This window comes from Physcomitrium patens, chromosome 17 (assembly GCF_059467195.1).
Source record: "Physcomitrium patens ecotype Gransden chromosome 17, ASM5946719v1, whole genome shotgun sequence".
NCBI classification, from domain to species: Eukaryota; Viridiplantae; Streptophyta; class Bryopsida; order Funariales; family Funariaceae; genus Physcomitrium; species Physcomitrium patens.
The window spans coordinates 6,876,877-6,899,789 of record NC_143426.1 but is presented as its reverse complement, the minus strand read 5'-3'; the positions used below and the strand labels follow the sequence as shown (position 1 = coordinate 6,899,789).

At 36.8% G+C, this 22,913-nt stretch overlaps 2 protein-coding genes across 4 annotated transcripts; one reads left to right on the top strand and one right to left on the bottom strand.

The window, feature by feature from the left end:
• Positions 1 to 13,417: 13,417 nt before the first annotated feature.
• LOC112294129 (uncharacterized) lies at positions 13,418 to 15,442 on the bottom strand. 2 transcript variants are annotated; one of them, XR_002973233.3, is made up of 3 exons: positions 14,927 to 15,278; positions 14,457 to 14,819; positions 13,418 to 14,190 (listed from the first exon to the last, which is right to left on the bottom strand). XR_002973233.3 is itself a non-coding variant. In XM_073539995.2 (3 exons), the coding sequence occupies exons 1-2, from the start codon at positions 15,377 to 15,379 to the stop codon at positions 14,675 to 14,677; spliced, it is 315 nt and encodes a 104-aa protein (XP_073396096.1). In that variant the 5' UTR covers positions 15,380 to 15,442; the 3' UTR covers positions 13,418 to 14,190; positions 14,457 to 14,674. The 2 variants fall into 2 exon arrangements, 1 of the variants encoding a protein (XP_073396096.1); XM_073539995.2 differs by having other exon boundaries at positions 15,210 to 15,442.
• Positions 15,443 to 17,765: 2,323 nt separating this feature from the next.
• On the top strand, positions 17,766 to 22,825 carry LOC112294744 (uncharacterized). 2 transcript variants are annotated; one of them, XM_073540444.2, is made up of 10 exons: positions 17,766 to 17,981; positions 18,592 to 18,889; positions 19,100 to 19,167; positions 19,565 to 19,856; positions 20,244 to 20,354; positions 20,561 to 20,632; positions 20,780 to 20,869; positions 21,147 to 21,279; positions 21,384 to 21,449; positions 21,526 to 21,652. In XM_073540444.2, the coding sequence occupies exons 6-9, from the start codon at positions 20,578 to 20,580 to the stop codon at positions 21,418 to 21,420; spliced, it is 315 nt and encodes a 104-aa protein (XP_073396545.1). In that variant the 5' UTR covers positions 17,766 to 17,981; positions 18,592 to 18,889; positions 19,100 to 19,167; positions 19,565 to 19,856; positions 20,244 to 20,354; positions 20,561 to 20,577; the 3' UTR covers positions 21,421 to 21,449; positions 21,526 to 21,652. The 2 variants fall into 2 exon arrangements, with proteins under 2 accessions (XP_073396545.1, XP_073396546.1); XM_073540445.2 differs by lacking the exons at positions 17,766 to 17,981; positions 18,592 to 18,889; positions 19,100 to 19,167; ... (2 more) ...; positions 20,561 to 20,632; positions 20,780 to 20,869 and adding an exon at positions 22,519 to 22,825 and having other exon boundaries at positions 21,145 to 21,279.
• Positions 22,826 to 22,913: the final 88 nt, after the last annotated feature.

Here is a 22,913-nt window from a genome sequence, read left to right as displayed (position 1 = left end):
CCTTAGGTAAAAGTTGCTTTACCAAGCATGCCAAGATTGGGCGAAGTTTGAACACGTTGTCGTATTATGTGCTTTCCTGCTCGAGAACGCGTCGACCGTCTGGCTGTAGAAGGTAGTATAGAGATTCGCCAATAGTCAAGCAGTCTATCAATTTTTGACTGCTGAAATATAAACGACTACAAGAATATACCGTAAATCTATACGGATGCCCTTCCACTGCTTGTCGAAGTCTTTTTTACCCCAGCCGGTAGGCCGCTAAACGTTACAGAGAACCCCGAACAATCCAAATTGTTAATCTTCAATACCGCTTTGTACTTACAATCTTGTATCCATTGACTGTCTTGTTAGATTAATCCAATAAATTTCATTCACTCCGCATACTCAATCCTATAGACACCCTTTTAATTCTTCAATCACAGACGTAACTCGATTTCACAAAATAGTCAAGAGTATTCAAACCCACTTCATTAAAAAATCCCGATTCACCATTACAACACTGACTTCAACAACGATTGCCTCAGTCTTCCCAAAACCTTTGAAGAAGAAAAACCTAATTCTTTGTCTTTTCTTCCTCTATCCGAAGTATGAAGCTCCTCTTCAATCCCTGATCTTCAAAAACCTCTAATAAAACCCGAACTAGTAACCTTAAAAAAAAAACTTGAAGCTCGCTCTTCCTCACAAAAAATAAAAAAACCCCCCCAAAACTAATTCTCCCATAACCTTATCCTCTGAATTTCTTCAATCTTCCGTCTTGGATCCGAAATTGGCTCCCATCGTCAGAGCTCAGATTCAAAATTGGCTCCCACCGTCAGAGCTTCTTCCTCCGTTTTTACCTTTAAGAAATCCATTTACCGAAAACAACGTTCCCTGAAACGACACAGAGAATAGGACAGCCTGAAAAAAAATCGAAACCCCGTACTCGGGTCCACATTGAGTCGCCCGACCAATTCAGGTCTCATATTGGGAAAGATGCCCGTAGTAACCTGGATGTTCTTGTAATTGGATCAAACTGGTCCTTCGCGTCAGATTGGCTAAGGTCCGTAGTAAGACTTGGATTTTTCCGAAATTAGACTGCATTGGGTTGCCGGACAAATGCAGGTCTCATATTGGGTAAGAAGACCCGGATTGGATTCTCAAAATTGGATCCAATTGGCTCTTCGAACCAAGCTCACCCGTCGTGTGAATTGGTCCTTTCCCTTCCTGCTGACTCCCGTTATTAGAATCGAATGGAGCATTTCAGTATTGTCCAGCTGATTGTAACGAGGTGACTGAACCTGACCACTCAGTATTTGCATTGGAAATGGTCGTTGCTCCCAATATTCGAGGTAATTGAACATTAATAAAAGTCCCCTTTCTTTATATTTTCACAGTATACTTGTGTTACAACACGACATCCACCCCCTCTGAACCTGTGCATCCTCCGGTATGCACCAATTTACCCAATTGCTGTTTGATTCAGAATATATCCTCTACGTCTTTGCCCAATTCGTCTTCGTCACCTTCATTATCCAAACCCTTTCATCTTCTTGTTGCGGAATCTCTATACCTTCATTAAGGTCTTCCATATTCATCTCCGCATGTCTTCGTTTAAATATTTTTACTCGCTTCCCTGCAATTGGTATTTTCAATTTTGTACCATCTAACTCCCGCAACGAGTAAGTCGCATTGTCATGAACAGTTGTTACTACATATGGTCCAAACCAACGTTTTGAAAATTTCCGCAAAGTACTATGTTGATTATCCAGACTATTATCATAAACAAGTACCCAGTCACCTTCCTCAATTGCTTTTGGTCTCAATCGATGTTGCTTATCGAATCGCGCCTTATTTAGTAACCTAGCTCTTTTTAACCTCCCCAATGTTATCTACACATCTTCTGTTCTTTGCTCCAATTGTCAAATCCTAATAGCCAGAAGTTCTTCTCTTGTCAATCCATCTTTCTATAGTAGCATACTCCAAGTGAGTACCTTTTTTTCAATCAGCATAATTGATTTTCGACCTGTCATAAGTTCTACTGGCATATATCCTGTCACCGAACTATGTGTTGTTCAATCAGCCCATAATACAAATGACAAAAGCCGTGGCCACTCTTTAACTTTCCCATTACAAGCTTTAACTAATGCTTTCACAATCGGTGGGTGACCGCGTTCGCTTTTTGCATTCCCCTCTGGATTATAAGCAGTAGTCAGTGATAGTTTAACTCGACATCTTTCAAAGAACTTACGAGCTTCTTGTGCATTTAATTCTCCACGATCTGCAGTGATTTTTCCTACGCATCCGTAGAGGCAAATGACATCTTCAAGCAAAAACCTACGAATCCCCTCTGTAGATTTTATCCTCAATGCTCTTCCTTCTACTTGATTTGATAAATCTTCACGAGCTAAAACCAAATATCTCATCTGCCATAATCCAACCATCATAATAATCAAATCAATAACCCATTTAAAATGAATAGCCAGAGGATACGTAGGATGAAGACCATCTCGATGTCGGATATTAAAATACGATTGCCAGATTTCACATGACTCTACAAATGAGAGTACATCTCGGTACATATTTTTCCACCATTATCGTTCCTTGAGTTTAGCAAAAGTAGCCCAGATTCCTCTTTGCCCTGCCCATAAACTATTATGAAACTCCTTCAATAATTTTAGTTTTTCTTCCTTTTTGCCTATCACTCGTTGTGCCCTCCCAATTCCTTTCTTCGGCCTCTTCCATAAGAATCCATCTCAAAGTAAAAATCCATATGCTTTTTTTCTTATTTGTTTGAATTTTTCTGTAGACCAATTTCCCTGTTTAGTGAAGATATTCAAGTAATGACCAATATCCAATAATTCTCCTTCATAAGATTCTTCAAGAAATAGCTTGTCTTCCCTGTTGAGATTTGATATTGAATAGAATTTCAATCCGACGTCATCAATGTCTTCAACCATTTCGCCCTTCCTCTCGTATCTTGCTCGAGATAGCATGTCTGCTACTAAATTGTCTTTCCCAGTAATATGCTTAAATTCTAGATTTAGTGACTTAATATAAGCAATCCATCTCAACATTGCTATATCTGGCGTTGAACAATTAATAATCATTCCAAGCAATGGCAAGCAATCTGTTTCAATTACTACTACTACCCCAATCAAATAGCCCCTTTCAGCTTTCATAGCCGAAACGACTCCCCAAAGTTCTCTTTTGACTTGCGAATATGCACGCTGGCGAATACTTAAAACTTTAGCTCCAAATCGAACTGCAAATCGATTTCCACTAGAATCATCTTGACCCACAGTCCATCCAACGGCAATTGGACTACCGTCCACAGTAAGAATCACTGGTCTATTGCACTTATAATCAACCTTCCTCAATATTGGAGGTGACATCAATAATTTCTTCAATCTTTGCATTGCCTGAATATGTCTTTCTTCTCATTTAAATCAATAACCCTTGCATAACAGTTCATATAATGGATCTGCTATGTGAGCAAAATGAGGGATCCAGATTCGATAAAATACACATGCACCCAAAAACCTGCAAACCTCTGTTAAAGAATCACAATCCTCTTTCATCCTTCTAATTGCATCAACTTTAATCGAATCTAGTTTTCTTTCGTAAGATCCACATAAATGTCCAACAATCACAACCTCTCGTACTCCAAATGCAGACTTCATACCCGATAATGTAAGATGAACTTCTCTAAGCCGAGTTAAAATCTTTTCACAATCTTATATATGATCAACAACATATTTGCAACACCCCCTCTTATCTAAAGTTTCATCCTTGTCTCCTTTTCTGCACATTTTTATAAGAACATCATCTAGAAAAGGCATAGTCTTTTTCGGAATAAAATCTCTCAATACCTTATTCATCCCATTCATCATATGCGCAACTGAGTTGGTCGCACCTTGAGGAAGAGTGCACATTCTAACCAATCCAAGTAGTGTCCTCATTGTTGTCATATCTCTACTTCCTTTGGCAAGTTGAAATTGATCATAACTTGAATACAAGTCATCCATTGAATAGATCGCCCTTACAGCAAACGCCTCAGCAAATTCATCCACAATAGGCCCAATTCCTGCATTCTTTATAGTTACTGTATTCACCGGTTGCATATCTTGAATAAACCGTAGTGACCCATTCTTCTAAGCTACCGTAAACCATCGACTAGAATACGGCACAAATTAAGGTTCCAATATTTTCATCTTTATCTTTTCTTTTAATAGTTCAACCAATTTAGATAAATATGCCCTCGGTACTGGAATCGGTCTTGGATTCTAAGGTACAGGTGATACCGTGAAGATAACCATAGGTATTACAATATTTGGATCCTTACACCTAATTTCATGAGATTCGAAGGCAAATGATCTACCTTGTTTAGCCAACATCTTTTTGAAGCAAGTAATTTCCTTTGGCAATAAAGAACCATCAGAACCAATCTTCAATTCTTCAAAAGTCTCTTTAGTAAACTGATGTCCAATACTCATTGGATCTCTTAAACTTGCTTCTTTTGATGCTTCTCCCATTTGTTCTTTAGAATCTTCTGGTAATGGTCCAGCAACAAGCTTTACCTTCTTATCTGCCATTTTATATCTCGTCTCTATAGTGACTTCTGGTACTTGAAAAGACTCAAGTATGGTATAAACCTCTCTTGAATAAATCTCAAGAATCTTATCATTATCTCCTAACCCAATAGATGTAATCAATTTCAATGAATCTTCCAGTCCATTTTCTTCATAAACACCTAAAATCTTCACATCATCTTGTAATGTACCTAACTTGCATAATTGTCCTTCAATATCATATAATCTTTTTCTTTCCTTTCTTTTAAAATCATCAACTTTCTTATACATAATATTTCCATTCTCCAATATACCAATAAAACTCGCATCAAAGACACCTTCATCTTGCGAGAGTACCTCCTCTTTTGTACCTCCATAATCTCGCTTTACAGTGGTACCTCTCCAAAATCCTTAAATCCTTCAACAATCTTTGGCAATGGTTTCTCTCTCAACCAATCTCGATTTCGTTCATGGTTAGGAGGTACTGTTAGAATTTGTACAGCTTTCCTCCCATCTTCGCTCCGTACACTTGCATAAGCAAAACCATCGTCAAGTACCTTTGTTTCCATCCGTGTTGCCGTGATATAAGGTTGTCCTAAAATCAACGGATAAGACGTTGTATCTTGCACGAAGAAATGTTGCTCCGTCGCAACATCCCCAATCCGAATTTTGACATCTGAACAAGCTCCATATAATTCGCCCCGTGTGTTATTAGCTACTCGAATTGCCCATCCATATTCCATATCAATTCGCCATTTTTGCTTCTTATAAAGATCTTTAGACATGATATTTATTTCAGAACCATGGTCGACTAAAGCAACAATTGGTTCTTCTATATCTTCTGCTTTCACTAATACCTCAGTAGTTGCCCTTGCCCAATGCTTTCGAGTATAATGGCTCAAAGTTTCCATTTCCTTGTCACTAGAATCTTCAAAACGTACTCGTTGATTATACCCATTCTTTTCATTTGTTGGTTGCTTGTAACCAATATCAACCTCTTCTTCATCTTTATATATTCTCGCATCAATAGCATGACTCATTCCAGTTTTGCCCATTAATTGCTTCTTTCGCTTAATGCTATCAATGATAACATCATGAAACTCCTATTTTGCAATTTTCAAGACTTCTTTCAATGTGAATTCCACCTTAGCGTTTAATATACGTTCTTCCAACACCCCTTTCAAATTTGTTGCCGCTTCAATGTCAGAAAGTAACTTATAAGCAATTGATTTGCCCTTATCTTTTGTCTCCTTTGTTTCTTATCCCAATAATGCTGAGATATCCTTTACAGTCAATTCTTGTGAAGCTGCCTCCCAAGCCTTGTCTCCTCGAGTTTGCCTCTTAGAAGAATTTCCTTCTCTAGTATCATCAAAATTTCCTCGTCCCTTTTCTTCCATCAAAGCTTCATGTTGGCTCTTAGCAATATATGCATGAACTGAAAGAGACTCAACAGGATCCTCCCAACGTGTTCTACCTTGTACTGTAGCTGCAGTCCTCAATAACACTTCTCGAGGTAATTTCCCTTCTTGCATTGTAGAAACGGCAGAAGTCCAAAACTCACTAGTTTCCATACTTCCACCAATTTCATCATCTACTCTAGCACCATAACTTGCACTTTCTCGTACTACTGTTTCATGCTCTTTTAGGTAATCTTGAACCAATGCTCTCATTCCTCCCTTGCCAAAATTGGTTTGAAGAAGATCCTCCCTATCTTTTAATGCTATCTTCTCATCTTTTCAACAAATAATTCCTTGCCATATCATATTATTAAATTCATTGCAATCTTTTCTAGTGTGTGAAGCATCATCACACCAAATGCATCTTTGTACATATCTTTGTTTTGAAACATTCTTTGAATTATTTATAGAAGTATTCTCTTCAAATCTTGCCAATTTGATTTGAAGATCTCGCATTCCTCGTATAATTTCTTCCATTCCCATATCTGCTTTCTTTGATAAAGATGTCGAAGGTTGAATTGTAGGCATTGTTGGTGGTGTTGTACGTACTGGAGCTTTGAGTGCTTGTATTGTTTTTGGAATATTGCTCCTATCCTTCCTCCTTTCTTTTTTTGTAAGCAACCCCACCGCATCTTCAACGTTCTTCCACTTTGTTGTCAATCCTTCATCTTCTTCTTTGTCTTCAAGAAGGAGTTCTAATTTCTCTTGCAATTCTCCATCAGCAGCTTGAAGAAATAGATCAACTTTGTTCAGCTCCAATGTCAATTTTTCTACCTTCGACAATTGAGAGTACTGCCTCTCGAATTCTCTTAGTAGCTCTGTTGCTTGCAAATTCTTATTGGACCATTCAATCCATCCCAGAAACAGCTTCTTAGTAATGCGATCAACATCTTCCAAGAAATATTCATCTTTCAATGCATGTGAAAAAACCTCCCATGAATTCCCATAACGATCAGTAATCGATGTAATATGGTCTCTTATCTCCGGTATTGTGGCAAGTCCAAATAGTTCAACCATTTTCTTCTCAGAAACCCGATTTAACTCCATTTCACGAACATAACATCTTAAATACCTTGAAATATTCTTCCCATCAAATTGATCAATTTTATTGACCACTCCTTGCAATGCTTTAGTTGCCAAAGCTTCCTTTCGATCATTGCTTTGCTGTTGCTGCATTGATAATGAGAAGGCTTGAAACATACTAGCAATAGACGGATCCATGTGCATACCTTGTCCTTTAGAAGAATCTCCACCAGAAACTCCTCCCAAAAATCCTTCAAAATTTTTATTTTCGTTTTTCATAAAATAAAGATAAAATCAACCAAAATCCAATACCTTCTACCTCAAGATTTCACGTCAAGTTCACCACCTTTATCGTATTACATGCTTTCCTGCTCGAGAACACGCCGGGCGTTTGGTTGTAGAAGGTAATATGGAGATTCGCCAATAATCAAGCAGTCTATCAATTTTTGACTCATGAAAAATAAACGACTACAAGAATATACCGTAAATCTATACAGATGCCTTTTGACTGCTTGTCGAAGTCCTTTTTGCCCCAGCCGGTAGGCCTCTAGACGTTACAGAGAACCCCGAACAACCCAAATTGTTAATCTTCAATACCGCTTTGTACTTACAATCTTGTATCCACTGACTGTCTTGTTAGATTAACCCAATAAATTTCATTCACTCCGCATACTCAATCCTATAGACACCCTTTTAATTCTTCAATCACAGACGTAACTCGATTTCACAAAACAGTCAAGAGTATTCAAACCCACTTCATTAAAAAATCCTGATTCACCTTTACAACACTGACTTCAGCAACGATTGCCTCAGTCTTCCCAAAACCTTCGAAGAAGAAAAACCTAATTCTTCGTTTTTTCTTCCTCGACCCGAAGCATGAAGCTCCTCTCCAATCACTGATGTTCAAAAACCTGTAATGAAACCCAAATTAGTAACCTTCAAAAAAAAAAACTTGAAGCTCGCTCTTCCTCCCAAAAAAACCCCCCCCCCCCCAAAACTTATTTTCCCCCTAACCTTATCCTCTGAATTTCTTCAATCTTCCGTCTTGGATCCGGAATTGGCTCCCACCGTCAGAGCTTAGATCCAAAATTGGCTTTCGTCGTCAGAGCTTCTTCCTCCGTTTTTACCTTTAAGAAATCCATTTACTGAAAACAACGTTCCCTGAAATGACACAGAGAATAGAACAGCCTGAAACAGAATCAAAATCCCGTACTCGGGTCCACATTGAGTCGCCCGACCAATTCTGGTCTCATATTGGGTAAGATGCCCGTAGTAACCTGGATGTTCTTGTAATTGGATCAAATTGGTCCTTCGCGTCACACTAGCTGAGGCCCATAGTAAGACCTGGATTTTCCTGTAATTAGACTGTATTGGGTTGCCCGACCAATGCAAGTCTCATATTGTGTAAGAGGACCCGGATAAGATTCTCGAAATTAGATCCAATTGGCTCTTCGAACCAAGCTCACCCGTCATGAGAATTGGTCCTTTCCCTTTCTGCTGACTCCCGTTATTGGAATCGAATGGAGCATTTCAGTATTGCCCAGCTGACTGTAACGGGGTGATTGAACCTGACCACTCAGTATTTGCATTGGAGTTGGTCGTTGCTCCCAATATTCGAGGTAATTGAACATTAATAAAAGTCCCCTTTCTTTATATTTTCACAATATACTCGTGTTACAACACGACAACGTATGGAGAAGATTGTCTACCTCGATAAAAGTACTCTTGCTCCTAACTAAATCAGCCTCTTTCATGTATGTCAGATCCTTAAAGACCAAGTTATTGAATTTTTTTACTGCTCGGATAACATTAAAAGGTGTGTAAAAGATACTAAGTGCAAGTGGATGAATTACCATCCATGAGTGCTGGATGTGTGGCCAGTGATGAAAGGTACTAAACTTACTAAGATTGAAATTCTACAGCTTGAGTAGACTGACTTTCACCTAGAAGAGCAAAGAAAGGTGTCAGTAAGGAGGTTGTTTGGAAACTTACTTGATCGACTTGCACATGTTGCTATCATGCTGATTCCTACAAACATTGATGTCTATTCCATTCTTTGCAAGGGAAGTCGAATTTGTTGTTAATTCAATAACAAGGTCTCTATAAAGTAAAAGAATGGCTTGCAGTTAGTCGACAACCTCAACATATGCATCAATTCAATAACTATATTACCCTGCCCTATTTATGGATGCATTGTTTTACTATAATCTAAGAAGAGATAAAAGACTTTTGAGTATTGTCTAATCTTAGGCCCTCTTCTTGAATATTCATGTGGTCATTTCAATGACATTCTAATCTAATCTAGAAAGAGAGGTGCTTGCTACTATTGCAAGCATCTCTATTACATCTTCTAAGTTATATGCAAGCTCGACTGTGATCAAGACTTTTTCATATATTTTCTTACTTTTAGCTTCAACAAAATTAAGTAGGTCTAAGAGAGCAGGATTATCAAACATTTGTAATTGTTACTAGATGTTCATCGACTTCTCTATGTCAGATTGTATTGTCTATAATTTTTAATGTCTACCTTTATAAGTACTACCATTAAAAGAGGATAATCAAGCCTTTATTTTTTGTAGTTTTCTACTTATTATGTAATATATTATTATATATAATCAAATCCATCTTTATTCTTCTTTCAATTATATCTCAAAAGTTATACAAATCATAGCATAAGTAACTTTAATAATATAAAATTTAATGGATTTCAAATTCTAAATAAATATGGCAATATATCAGCCCCACCCACTCATAGCATGCTATATTCATTCTATCAAATTTAGAAGCCAACTCATATCTAGTAATGGTAACTCCTAGGCTCCTTAATTTAGTCCATGGACTTAGACTTATACTCCTCTCTACGAGCCTTCTTATTAGATGTGAGGATCTTGTCACTTTGGTGCTTTCTTGCCATCTTCACTCCTTTCATATGATTGGTGCTTATGACCTCTAGAAATTTTAGAATCAATAATATTAAATAGGATATTGTATAATCTTTCAACTTCCTCCGCAATGGAATCAAGGACCAAAGAGATTCTATATGAGCATCTTGACATGAATTTTTACAACCCGTCACCTTTTCCATCAATTGTACTATATCCTTTGTTTCAATACCTGATACAAGCTACAATCCTTCCTTTACTTCAAAAATCTCAACTTTTTAAACATTCTTTACCTACAAATTGTTTTCAACATCACTTTCATCTACGAATATGGTAGTTTTTCTTCTATAGAATTCAAGTCTACAAATGGCAAAAAAAGTCGACACTCATCTCCTAAAGAGATGATTTTTTCTTCTAAGCACCTTGCCATTGTCAACTTTCTTTCTAATAACCCTAATGTTATCTTTAATGAACAATAGAGACAATAATAATGTAAGAGCTTTGTGAGAATGTAAAAGCTTTGGCAGAATATAAGAGCTTTGTAGAAATTTAATTTTTTCATGAATTGGACATATAATGAAAAAGTCATACCCCACAAAGCAACTTTTTGCCAGAAAAGGACAGTTTGAACAGTTTACAAAACTTTTTGCCAAAATTTTTGAAATTTTTTATATAGTAGCCAATATAACCTTCTTTGAGATTTTCAAAAAAAAACACTTTCTATATTACAAAATTTTTATTCCAAGAGGAGTCAAAGTTTCTAAGCACCTTTTAAAAAAAACTTTTTGCCTTTTACATTTATAAACACAAAAGTTTGAGATTTTTCTCTTTTTTTTTGTTCTTTATTTTTCTAATTAAAAAAAAGAAATAATCTTTATGATCACCGTTTGAATTAAGATTTATGTAAAATTAAAAACATAAAAAAAAAAAAAAAAAAAAAAAAATGTTTTTCTTGATTTTAGACCCTTCTATGATGCAGTGTTGTTTTAAAGGTGCTAGACACCTCTACAACACATAGTTTTTTTTTGGATATGTACCCTACATCATATATATTGCAATGGTAAAGAGTGACAACTTTGCATATTAAAAAAATCTAATTTTATGAAGAAAACATAGTGTACTGACCCTAAAAATTTGTAGTGCAAAAGCAATTGAACTTGGTTTAAATGTTATAATCATCAAATTCGTGTGGTCAAAAATTATGTAAAAAATTTGGCAAGTTATTTAAGTAGAATTATCAAGATCTTATAATTAAGAGTTAAAAAAAAATTAAGTTTTTGAATGTTTTATAGTAGCATTAAGAACGGTTGGTTTAATGTGTGTTTTTTGAAAATATAGTTTTGGTCCTTTAGGAGTTAAAAGAGGTGAATGTGATTAAAAAAGAAGGGAATTACAACATATTCTAACTACATGGTTTTGTCAAAATTAAGGTCTTATATGAATTATAATGATACATAAATCAATTTAACTATATGATGTATATTGAAACTTGAATACTATTTAATGTTCAAAGTAATTTTTATGTTTTATCGTAGAACTATAACAGTATGCTAGTAATAATATAAAGAAGAGAAAATAGTACAATAGTAAATCCATCACTTTCCATTTACTATAGCCCTCCAACTACACAACACAATTTTTAATATATAATTGAAAGGTGTTAGATTGTGGTGCCTAAAGATTTGAATGGATGCAACATTTAGCAATTTGGACTAAAGGTTTATTTCCATATAACATCTGCATTCTGTATTTTCATTCTTGAAGTTCAAAGAAAGTAACTTCAGAAAATAATTTAATATTTTGGAATTCATCCTATCTTACTACAACTACTATATGCTTGTAGCACTACGTTATGCTGCACTAAATGCACTACGGTCCCTTACTTGTGTTCAAGGAACTATTCACTTACTGCCGCACTACTATAGAATGTAATTTATTATGGATTTTTTTCACCTTGCCTGATGCAAAATCCCACGTAATGTATGTTGAACATGCTATGTGAATGAACCATGAGGAGACTATCAACTTTGGACTAATTTTAACGTGTAGCTGATATTGTAGCACCATAGCAGGTTTGTCATCTTTGAGGAGAATATTTATTGGGCCCTGCCACGCATGGCAACGCTACTCTATAATGTTGTGAATTGGCCTACTGAAATAGCTAGAAGTTAATAAAATTTGTTTCACACTAGTACAAATATCTTTGGCAAATTTTGAAGCTTTCAATGTTTGTCTTAATTTAGGATTTATCTACTACCACCACACTACACTAATAATCTAAGTGTGATTTTCACACTATTTGAACATCCATCAATTAATATGGTTTTATTACTTAGAAAATTCAACCCTAATTTAGATAAAAATGTCTCCTTCCAAAATAATTACAAATTAAATTTTTTATTAGCATGGTTTATTTTAAACTAATTCCATACTAATTGGAATGAATGGTGCAATTTGTAAAATTTAAGATGGAGGAGAACATATATTGGGTGCTTATTTTACTGTAATGGTAAAGGAGCTATGGTATAATAGTATGGTGTAAGGAGTTTGGAAGGAGGTTGAAGAGCTACAGTGTAAAGAGATGGGAGAAACTATGATATGAGGAGCTTGCAAAGAGCATCCACTTCAAGTCTTAAAACCACTAAGTCTATGATATAAGGGTTGATTTGAAACTAGTAGATTTGCAAAGACTCTCGAATTTTTAGAGAAGCATGCTTTGCAATATGATCACAACCTTGGTTATAGAGGATATTCATGGATTATAGAAGAGCCTATTTATTACTTTTGGAATTTAAGGTGGATTGGAGAATTTCGAATTTTGAAAATCCCATTATTATAAATACAATTATAAAAAATTCACAATATCTCTTAATAAAAATTTAATTTTTTTTCATAAAATTAATATAAATCTAGGAAAAAAAAAAACGCATTGGAATTCACTATTGCGATTCTTTTGACCATGTTTTTGCTAGGTAGAAATCAAGTGCCCAAGATTACCAAAATCATGGAATTTGAGTGACTGAAAATGAAAAATGGATAAATTTATGTAACAAAGCTATAAAACATGTGTTCTAAGCAATATACATAGATGGCGGCTACTGTGAGTTGATGTCTTTGGTGATAGCAGCAAGGTAGGCTCAAGCAACATTGGACAACAACACACTATTGGAGTGAAAATAAGTTTCCACTTACTCATTAAACTTGTATACCAAATACCAATTGTAATGCACACTTCCAAGACATAACTAGTTATACAATAACTATTATATTATTGGTCATGCATTTCATGTCCAATGCACATAGAAATGGTTGACTCATTACTCTATTAAGCCATAACCATTCACACAACACTTGTTGTCATGCAATTCAATATTTATCAATTACTTATAAAAACAAAAGTACGGTCATCTTTTTTTTCCAATTTCAATTAGAAATCCGATCTTACAATTTCTCTCTCACGATTCCATTCACACAACACCTGTTGTCATGCAACTCAATATTTATCAAATACTTATAAAAACAAAAATATGGTCATTTTTTTTCCAATTTCAATTAGGAATCTGATCTTACAATTGCTCTCTCATGATTCCAGTCTTATAATAGCTCAAACCTTTCTACATTGTTGATTCCACTATCTACACTACATAATTAACTGACTCAAATCATTATCAAGAAAATGTACATGGACACATTAATTTGGACTCAACATAATTATTTGACTTCACTATCATGACATGACATTCAACCCGGGCTACAACAATAACATTAATCGGACTAAACTTCAATCCAAATTAGAATAATCCATCAAACAGATTAAACTTCACAATCAATAACCTCTCTTTTATGTGTAACTAGCTAGACTTTGCTTATGCATGATGAGACGTAACTTTCTTTCAGAGGAGGTACAATTTGAGCAAACGATGGTCTCTCTGCGGGATCAACACTCCAGCATCTGTGTTTGATGTCCTTCATGTTTGGAGGAACATCATTCGGAAGCAGTGATCTTCTACTAGACTGAACCGGACCAAAGTCGATTTAGTAAAACAGCCCTCCCAACACATGCACTCACTCACACTTCCGCATTCCGCATACAGCTAACTTCGCAGCTCACCTCCTGCATACGGCGGTCCATAACACGATCACCAAACTTTGTCGGTTCAGGAATCCCGCGAGGCAGGCGCCCAGGCGGAGTTCTCGACAGCAGCACAGAGGCGGAGTTATCAACAACGGCGCACAGGAGGAGTTCTCGTCAGCGACGGTTGATCCGATGTCAAACCCTAACCACTACATGAGAAGACCAAAAATCAAGAAAAATCAAAACAGAAAACGCAAGAACCGGGCGCTTTCTTATCAAACTCCGCTCCTTGCTCTCGAGAAAATGATTCCAACTACTCCTCTACTCCATACAATGCACATCAACCCTAATGAACAACCGACCAGCGCCTCAAACGAAGAAGAATTGAAAACAGCCGCAACCAATACACCAATCCGCCACTCACGCACACTAATACAAAACAAAGACGAGGACGGGAAAGCAAATAGCTACTTACCGCGGTATCACCGCATGCAGAGGAGGAGAGCCACAGCAGACGCGAGCGGCCACCAAAGACGACACGGAACGGCTAAGACAAAAGGTAAGAGAGAGGAGCAGCGCGCGCAAAGCGCGGCGATGGAGATTCGACGCGCATGCGAGCTGCAACACTGAGTTTCTTCTGCAGTCCGTCTCCAAGGCAGTTCTTAAACAAGCCACTGGGAGCGCACTTGTCGATCAGCTTTTCCACACTCGGAAGTACCGACTGTCAGACTTGTACCGCTCATTGTCCTGAAATGTGCGAGTGCAAGCCTCTACCTCCGGAAGGAGCTCGGATTGATAACCTCTACTTGGGTATGTGTCTTTCACCCAATTTATCAACCTGACGGAAAAAGAAGCACCATCAATCGAATTCCTCACCACAAGATCATAAGAAATTATTATAAATTTCTTTAAAAAATACACTTCATCTTATCGAATGGTATTTACCTCAAAAATATTGAAAATTTTGAGTTCTCCAAACTTTATCCAAATCATCTGACCCGGGAGTGGGAGCGGGACAATAAGCCAGCACGACCCGGGAGGTAATTCAAGGTAACCTACGTTTGCATCTGATTCTATCATGGAACGAGCCCAGCTCCATCTTCAAAAACCTAACAAAACTGTATGCAGTACAAGCATTCTCTAGGGAAATGACCAACAAGTTAACAACACAAGATTATATCAGTGCATGATGTGAACAAGATTAGAAAGATTGGACTGATTAACAGACCTAGCAGCTGAAAGTTCCAGCAATGTTGTCAAGCAAGATAAGAGTGTCACATCGGAAAGACAGGACGCCACAATGGCAAGCAATGGCCATAGTAATACTGTGGTTCTGGTTGCTTCTGTCTCGCACTTTAACAAGATAGAAAATACTAAATATCTCTCCTGGCACTTCATCCACTTTTGTTTTGTTAGACCAAAATATCTACAAATATTTTTGAAAAATCGAAGACGATGCTAGAATATTTCACCTTATAATAGAATTGAAGAGAGTCCAAAGTATCCATGCCAGCTGTTGGACTTCAACAAATGATTAGAAGTGGTTATATGTTGTAACTCCATGGTGAGCTCGATGAAACAAGAAATGAGGATTGACTTGACTGTCACTATTAAGTACGAGAGATGTCATACCATGAACAGAGCTTCGAATAGATTCTTGAGCGTAAAAACAAAAATGTTTATGACATGTATCATACAATAAATGAAACTTAGACCACTATCTTAAATGTGCAAAGATAGTATACAAAAGGGCAATAATCTGATCAGGGTATCCCGGACCAAACTTCCTGGACTTTAGGAAAAAAAAAATTGGAAATGAAATAAGCATCATAAAAATATTAAAGCTATAAGGTATGGTAGTAGGAATGTTGGGACACAATAATCACCTATTATATATGTCAAATGTGAATATTGATTTTCCTTCTAATTTACCATATTTTACATATGATGAGAATATGAAAGAGAAAAGACATTATTTTGTCAAAAAAAATAATTTTGCAATTTATTAAATTTGGGCTTGAGCATGTTATGTGGTTCCAAAATGAAAATATTATAAAATTGTTGTCTTTTTTCATTGTGTGAAAAATCACACATTATTCCATGTTTAGGAACTATTTCACTACAAATTCCTATTCCAGATTGATCCTTTTGCTTGAAATCCAAAATTGAGACAATTTTCGTTTTGAGCTCTAAAGGAATCAAAAGAATGTGAAAATTATTAAGTTTTTCTTAAAAATTAGTATTCAAGATAGAGTATTATAACTTCTTCTATTCTTATTATTAATCTTGAAGAAATCCAAAAAATCTAATTTATAACACACATAAAACAAATTGAAAAACAACATTGATTTGGTGAGAATCCTTTTGGTTACCCATATTGTACCATTGCCTATAAACTCCATTCAAATTTCCAAAACATCAGAAAGGCTATTATGACAAAATGTTTCAGCTCTGAAATCATAAACAAAGAATTCAAGTTCGGTAACATTAAAAATTCTTGCATAATAATCACAACGTGACCATGTGTTTTGGTCTTCAAAAGAAGGTACCATAAACATAGTATTAAGCTCGTAGTAGTCATCCCAGCTCTCGCCTCGATCCAGTTTGTTGTAAAGACAGATGTAGATTGCTGCAGTAAGTCACTAAACAAATATCACACAAACTCGGGGTATTTAAAAAACAATAATAATCTCTCAAAACAAAACCAACAAAAAAAGAGAAAATTTATTAAATTAGAAGGAAAAGTGCAAAAGTTCTACTCTTACATCTAATTCAAAACTAAAACAACATTTTAATAAAATAGCAGTGCATCCCCTAATTTGTGCTGATCTTGAGTCCAAAAAGAAAACAGAGATGAACAAGATTCTGATGACTCATAAATTCCATAAAAATGCAACCAATTGTCAATGAATGAAGAATCTAACAACGCAACAATGTAACATACATATTTCTCCAATGGATCTCTTGTCATGGCTGAACGGAGACAATGGTGCGTGCGGACAAGATGAGTGCAAACATTTTCCTTCACCTTTGTCTTGCCAAATATGTTGGAGCAATTGGAGTGAGTTACCAACAGACACCACAGGTTTCACCAGTAATATACATTATTAATAGTATTAATATATTATTATGTCAGATTGTAATTCAGATTAATTTTAATAACATGATTATAATATTATACATTTACATTTGTAATACATTATTGTTACATAATTATACTATGACAGAGGTCAATAATATTGTTTGATTAAATCTTATTCCATATCTGATAACCTCCGAGCTCGTGATGGTGGGCCCGTCTAGGCAAGCGACAAGAATCAAACTCTTGTCCAAAATCAAACAAGCACGACATAAAGATGACGTGTCCTCACTTGATGACGACAAAGTTACCAAATACACTCAAACCTCCAATAAGTTGTGGCCAAATATAACACTGGTGGATAAAGGTGGTAAAGAGTTAGTAATGGATTAGGTTAGTTGGGATTTTAGTGAAGATTTGAAAAAGATTAGCTAAAAATCACTTGCCACCTACCGCACCTTTTACAACAATCTGAGGTTATAAGTTAGCTAATCAACTTATGAGAGGGACAATTAAAGGGAGGTTTGGATATACATGTATTCAGACAACCAAATACATGTATCCAGATGCATCCGTTGTATTCATGTATTTGGATGTACTAGTACATGCTGTAACTGAGGTTGCGGCATCTTCCTGCCTCACACGATCATGTTTAATAGAATACAGCTGATTACATCTATGCGTATTCTGAATACATATACATATATTCTATATCTGATGGAATACATCTGCTTGTCCAAAGCTTGTGGTGGTGGGCCCTATCTGACATCACTTTCTCGCAATGCACACCACGCAGAATGAGAGCGATTGATGCGTCGGAGCTCATGGATTGATTTCAATCTGTGGTGGTGCTGCTGATCGGGAATAGCTGGAGCTCGATCGATGGCTCTTAAGCGGAAGGAGTCTGATCTCACTGATGATGTAAGTGGGCCGATCCAACCTCACCCCCCTCATGTGCCTGCTGCTTTGTTTCAAGGTTTAGCTGCATTTGTGAATTTTGGAATCGAATCATTTGGAATTTTATTTGTATTTTTTAGAACTTTCATACAGATTCATCACCACCATGATGATGGTTTTTAAGATTTAGGTTTATGTAGGAGGTGCATTTGTGAATTTTGGAAATTGAATTGTATTGGACTTTCATAATTACACATTATCATCATCATGGTGGTGGTGATGGATCTGTATGAGGGTCTAGGTTTATACCAGTTCATTCATGTGTGTTGTGCATTTTTTTCTAAGTTCAAAAAATAAAGTAAAATATTTTTTCTTGCTTTGGTTGTATTTTGGATGTTGGTTGAAATGGAGGGATTTGTGGATCGGGCATCATGAGGGTGATGTGTCTGTCTTTTGTGGCTAGGATTTAGGTTTATGGATTTGCATGTGGTGTGAGTTTTGATGATAATTAGTGGTGGATGCTTTGGCACCTTGGGAGAGATAATTCACTTAATCCCTGGCTGATCTTTTTAATATTTTTTCTGCTGATAGGTTTACAAGGGAGGGTTTAGATGTGTGATTCTTTCTTATGTAGGTTTATTGTGAAAGTTGAGGAGATTGTGCGGGAATGGCAAATTGTTTGGGTGTCTGCTCTTGAGGTGAGTAACTCTAATAAACCCTGTACTATTTCGGGCAATGCAATAGACTTTGCGAATTTGACGTGCTAAATCGATAGTATGATCTTCAAACACAAAATGACACCTCTATGGTTTTATAGGATTCAGGTACAGAAGTTGAGGGCACACTTGGGCTTTATAAAGTTCACCAAGAGCTACCTTATGACTCTAAAAACTATGGAATTGATTACTACTTCCAAGTCAACAATGAGGAGCGTAAGTTAATCTCTCACTTTCATATATCAACTTCTTTACGTTGAATGTGAATGTAAACGTTCACATAAGCTTGAGGTAAAAACAATTCTGAGGTAAATGACATGCTTTAACCTTAAAATTAAATAGACACTAATTAGTATAAAATCTGATCAAGGTAGATTTCCTCCACATGCATCTCATGAAAACTTTGAATTTGTCCAATATTTGCAGGTAGTAGAGGTGAATGGGAGGACGGTCTGCTTCCCTCGCAACTGTGTCAAGGCATTGTGGATTTTCTGGTGGGTCTTTGATTTCAAAACATGTGGATCAATTCAAGAGGCTTTCAAGTTGTTATAGCTAATGACAGTAGAGACACCTCAACTCTTTAACGTCAGTTGGGAACCGTATATACAGGCATGTATTATAACTCTGTAGAAAACAATTTATGTATCAAAATCTAGGAAGACTTACAACTTTGAATTGTAGATTCTTCAAGTAACATCTTTCAATTGGAGGTCATTTCATTATGTGAACCTTCTGATGTTGAAATACGACATCATACATGTAGAATACCGTGGCCACAAGTGGCACCTTCTGACGTTTAAGGGTTGTGCCAGTCACATATCTGAATATGCATCTGATGGCTGGAGGTTGTCTCACCTATGAGCATGAGTGGTGTGGTTCTGGATGCTCCAGGGGCGACACTCCTCTTGAGTACCATGGCTGTTGCTCTATCTAACTGCGGCAGGTTTGTTTCTGACATTTAGCCTTGGATATGACCTTGTAAGAAGGGCTTTAATTGAGTGCATGTTGTTTGGAAGTAACTTGGCAGCCTTCGTCCCTGTGCATGTTCCTGCATGGAAAGCATATTATGGAATTAGAGGAAAAAGCCTTCAGTGCGAGATACGAAACAGATCGCTTGGGGAGCTGCATTCCAGAGGAATTTTCGCAATTAGTCGGCTTGTACAAATTTTTCAATACGGAAGTGGTAAGACTAACCTGCTGCTTCTGAGTATCCTGGACGTATGCATGAAATTGTTTAGTGCAGATGGTTGGACACACTACATCTGAGGTTGGCCTCATGTGGGCTGTGAAGGCTTTTGCAATAGGGGCTTCCGACCTCCCGTCATCGGATGTGGAATTCACAACGTAGTTAACATACAGGATGCCCATGCCAGGCTTCAAATTTCGTGAATCTGATGCTTAGCCCATCTTAAATTATGATGATGACCTGTTTGACGAGTTGGCTTGGGATGAGGATTGTGCTTGGGCTGAGTGGCATTCAGTGGAGGATCCTGTGAAAGGTACCATCACTAGGCAGTCTTTTTTATCATGATTAATTACAGTGTAAGCCAACTGACATTTTGCTGTCCAGGATATGAGTCAATTTGCTGCTGAAGAATGCATCAGAGGCGACTAATTATGAAAAGCTGTCCCCTACAGAAGCAGACAAGTGGGCTCTCACTATAGTCAAAGTCAAGGATCAGTAAGTAAAGTGTTATCTTTTGGTGGTTTAAGTTTGTATTATTTTCAAGTTCTAGCACATGATCGGGAAGGACGTTAATCTTGAAGGATTTTGAATTCCTGAGGTATTGTACATTGGAACTGTCGATATCATGGCATGGCTTTGAATGCGGCTGTTTGTTGTTTGCACGGCAGGCACGAATGAAACTGAGTTTGTTGGCTTTGCAGGACGTCTGTGAGCTCTAATGGACGCCTTTCATGTCTCCTCTCAATCTCATTTTGTTGAGGACTTTGCGGCTGGTGCGAATACTAGCCCTAAATTTCCATATTGTATTTCACAACTTAGATCTCAGTTTAAGACCATAATAATCTTTCTGTAAATTTTGGTGTACTCAAGCTTTCTAAGGTGTTGAAATTTCTAAATGACACGCTTAAATTTTCCTGTAGATTCTTTAAATGTCAAGCACTTGATGCATCATCCCATGGTTCCACAGCCAACTGTGCTGGAGCATGTCATCAAGGATCTATTTGAAGAAGGTAAGAGCTTTCTTCTATCTTTCCCTGAGTCAAATGTAACTTACTACCTGAAACTGAGACTTGTTTGGGCTTCTTTCAGACACATCAGATGAGCAAGGTGGACACATCAATCATAAAGCTATCAAAGCAGCACCTTTAGATTCTCTAATTTCTCTGTTTTGCCTTCATGCCCTTCAATTCGACACCTGCAACATCCGAGGTACTGAAAATACTAGTTATTGTATTCAATATTGAAGGTATCTTCCTTAATTTTTTGTGTGGATACATCATTATGCAGCCATAGCTGTCCTGTGGATCGATTTCGTCTGGGAGGTCCGCTGGTGCTGGGATGAAGGCTATCGGCTGCCAAGGTGTCTGTGGATGGATCCCCTGATCTGGAATCATGTTTACTACATCAAAAGCTGCAAATGGTACAATTTATACCTGCGGTTTTGTTTTCAGGAATGTCTTTGTGAAGAGACATTTATACTTGGGGCGAGTTTTATACTAAGAAGGATTGTCTTTCTGTTTTCAGCTTGCCTTGTGTATTGAGGAGAAAGCATCACGGCTAGGCGCCATTAAGGAGGATCATGGTTTTCAGGTGAATATCTGATTTGATGCTGCAGAGTGCATACATTCCTGCAGAGAACAATCTAAACTGTTGACTGGTGTTGCAGGATTTGGCAGTAAATGGAATCGATGACGCAACCAAAGACATGGATGTTGAGAGGGAGGGTTCAGCCGGACAGGTGGGCAAGCTGATGCCTCTGGGAGCAGAAGCGCAGCTTACACGCTCTCACTCAGGTACTAGCCCTTAAACGTCAGTTGTAAAACGTATGTACGATGCACTTAGTTTACTATGTAGAATACAGAAAATGTTTTGAAATTTAGCAAGACTTACACCTCTGGATTGAAGATTCTTCAACTAACATCTTTCATTTGGAGATTGTTCCAATAAGTGAACCTTAACAAGTTTCAAAATATGACATTATTCATGTAGAATACGGTGGCCACATTCTCACGTTTAAAGGTTAACCCTTAAAGATCAGTGGAGGTCCACATATACGGTCATGTGTTTACTTTTAACATACAAAGAATGTAGTAAATATAGCAAGACATACACCTTTGGGTTGAAGATTGTTCAACTACCGTACCCTAGGGTCAAGTCCAGCAAAAAATATCTATAAAAATAGCTGCCAGAAAATTTTGAAAATTTGAAAAAAGAACATCAAACTTTTTAAATAGTGAAAAATAGAATTTTGAAGAATATTCTATTTTTAGACACTTGCTGAAGTTCTATTTCGGGATAAAAATAATTATTCAGAACAAGAGTGCCGAAATTGACCCTAGTGTACATAAATGTTTTTCATTTGGGGGTCATTTCAAAATCTGAACCTTATCATGTTCAAATATAACATCATATTTGTAGAATACATGACCATTTTGCAACTTCCATGACCATAGTAGGTGGAATATCGATCCTAATTCAAAATGTCATGTGTCATTGGATCAGGCTCAACATGGATACAAATTTATGTAACTACCATATACATTAATTCTTATGCCTTGTTTGTCAAATACAAAAAAAACATCAAGTTGCAACCCAAATGTGGCTTCTCTGGCCTTTAAGGGTTAATCAGACATATTAAAAATCTTGTTGCTTGTTTCAGAAACATCCAATATTGACCAAGGACATGCTAGAGGAGCGCAAGCACACATGACCACACTATGAGACCTGGTGTGTTTTGAAGAAATTGACTTCTTTTTCTTCTGATAAAATTAGTCTGTTGAAATTCCATAAAAATGACTTCTTTTCCTTCCAATAAAATTAGCAGGTTGAAATTCCATATACTTCCTATATCATCTAGTGATGTCTTAGCTCATATATTCATGGTTGGTTATAGGATGAATTGATAGTCATGAGCATAATGTACTGGCATCCTTCGCATGTGCAATGATCCTTGATTGTCATACATGATGCATGTTGCTCCTTACACAAATTTGACATTCCCCAACAACTTTCTCTATTATATGGCCTCCTTTGTGCAATGGCTTGTAGCCTTGT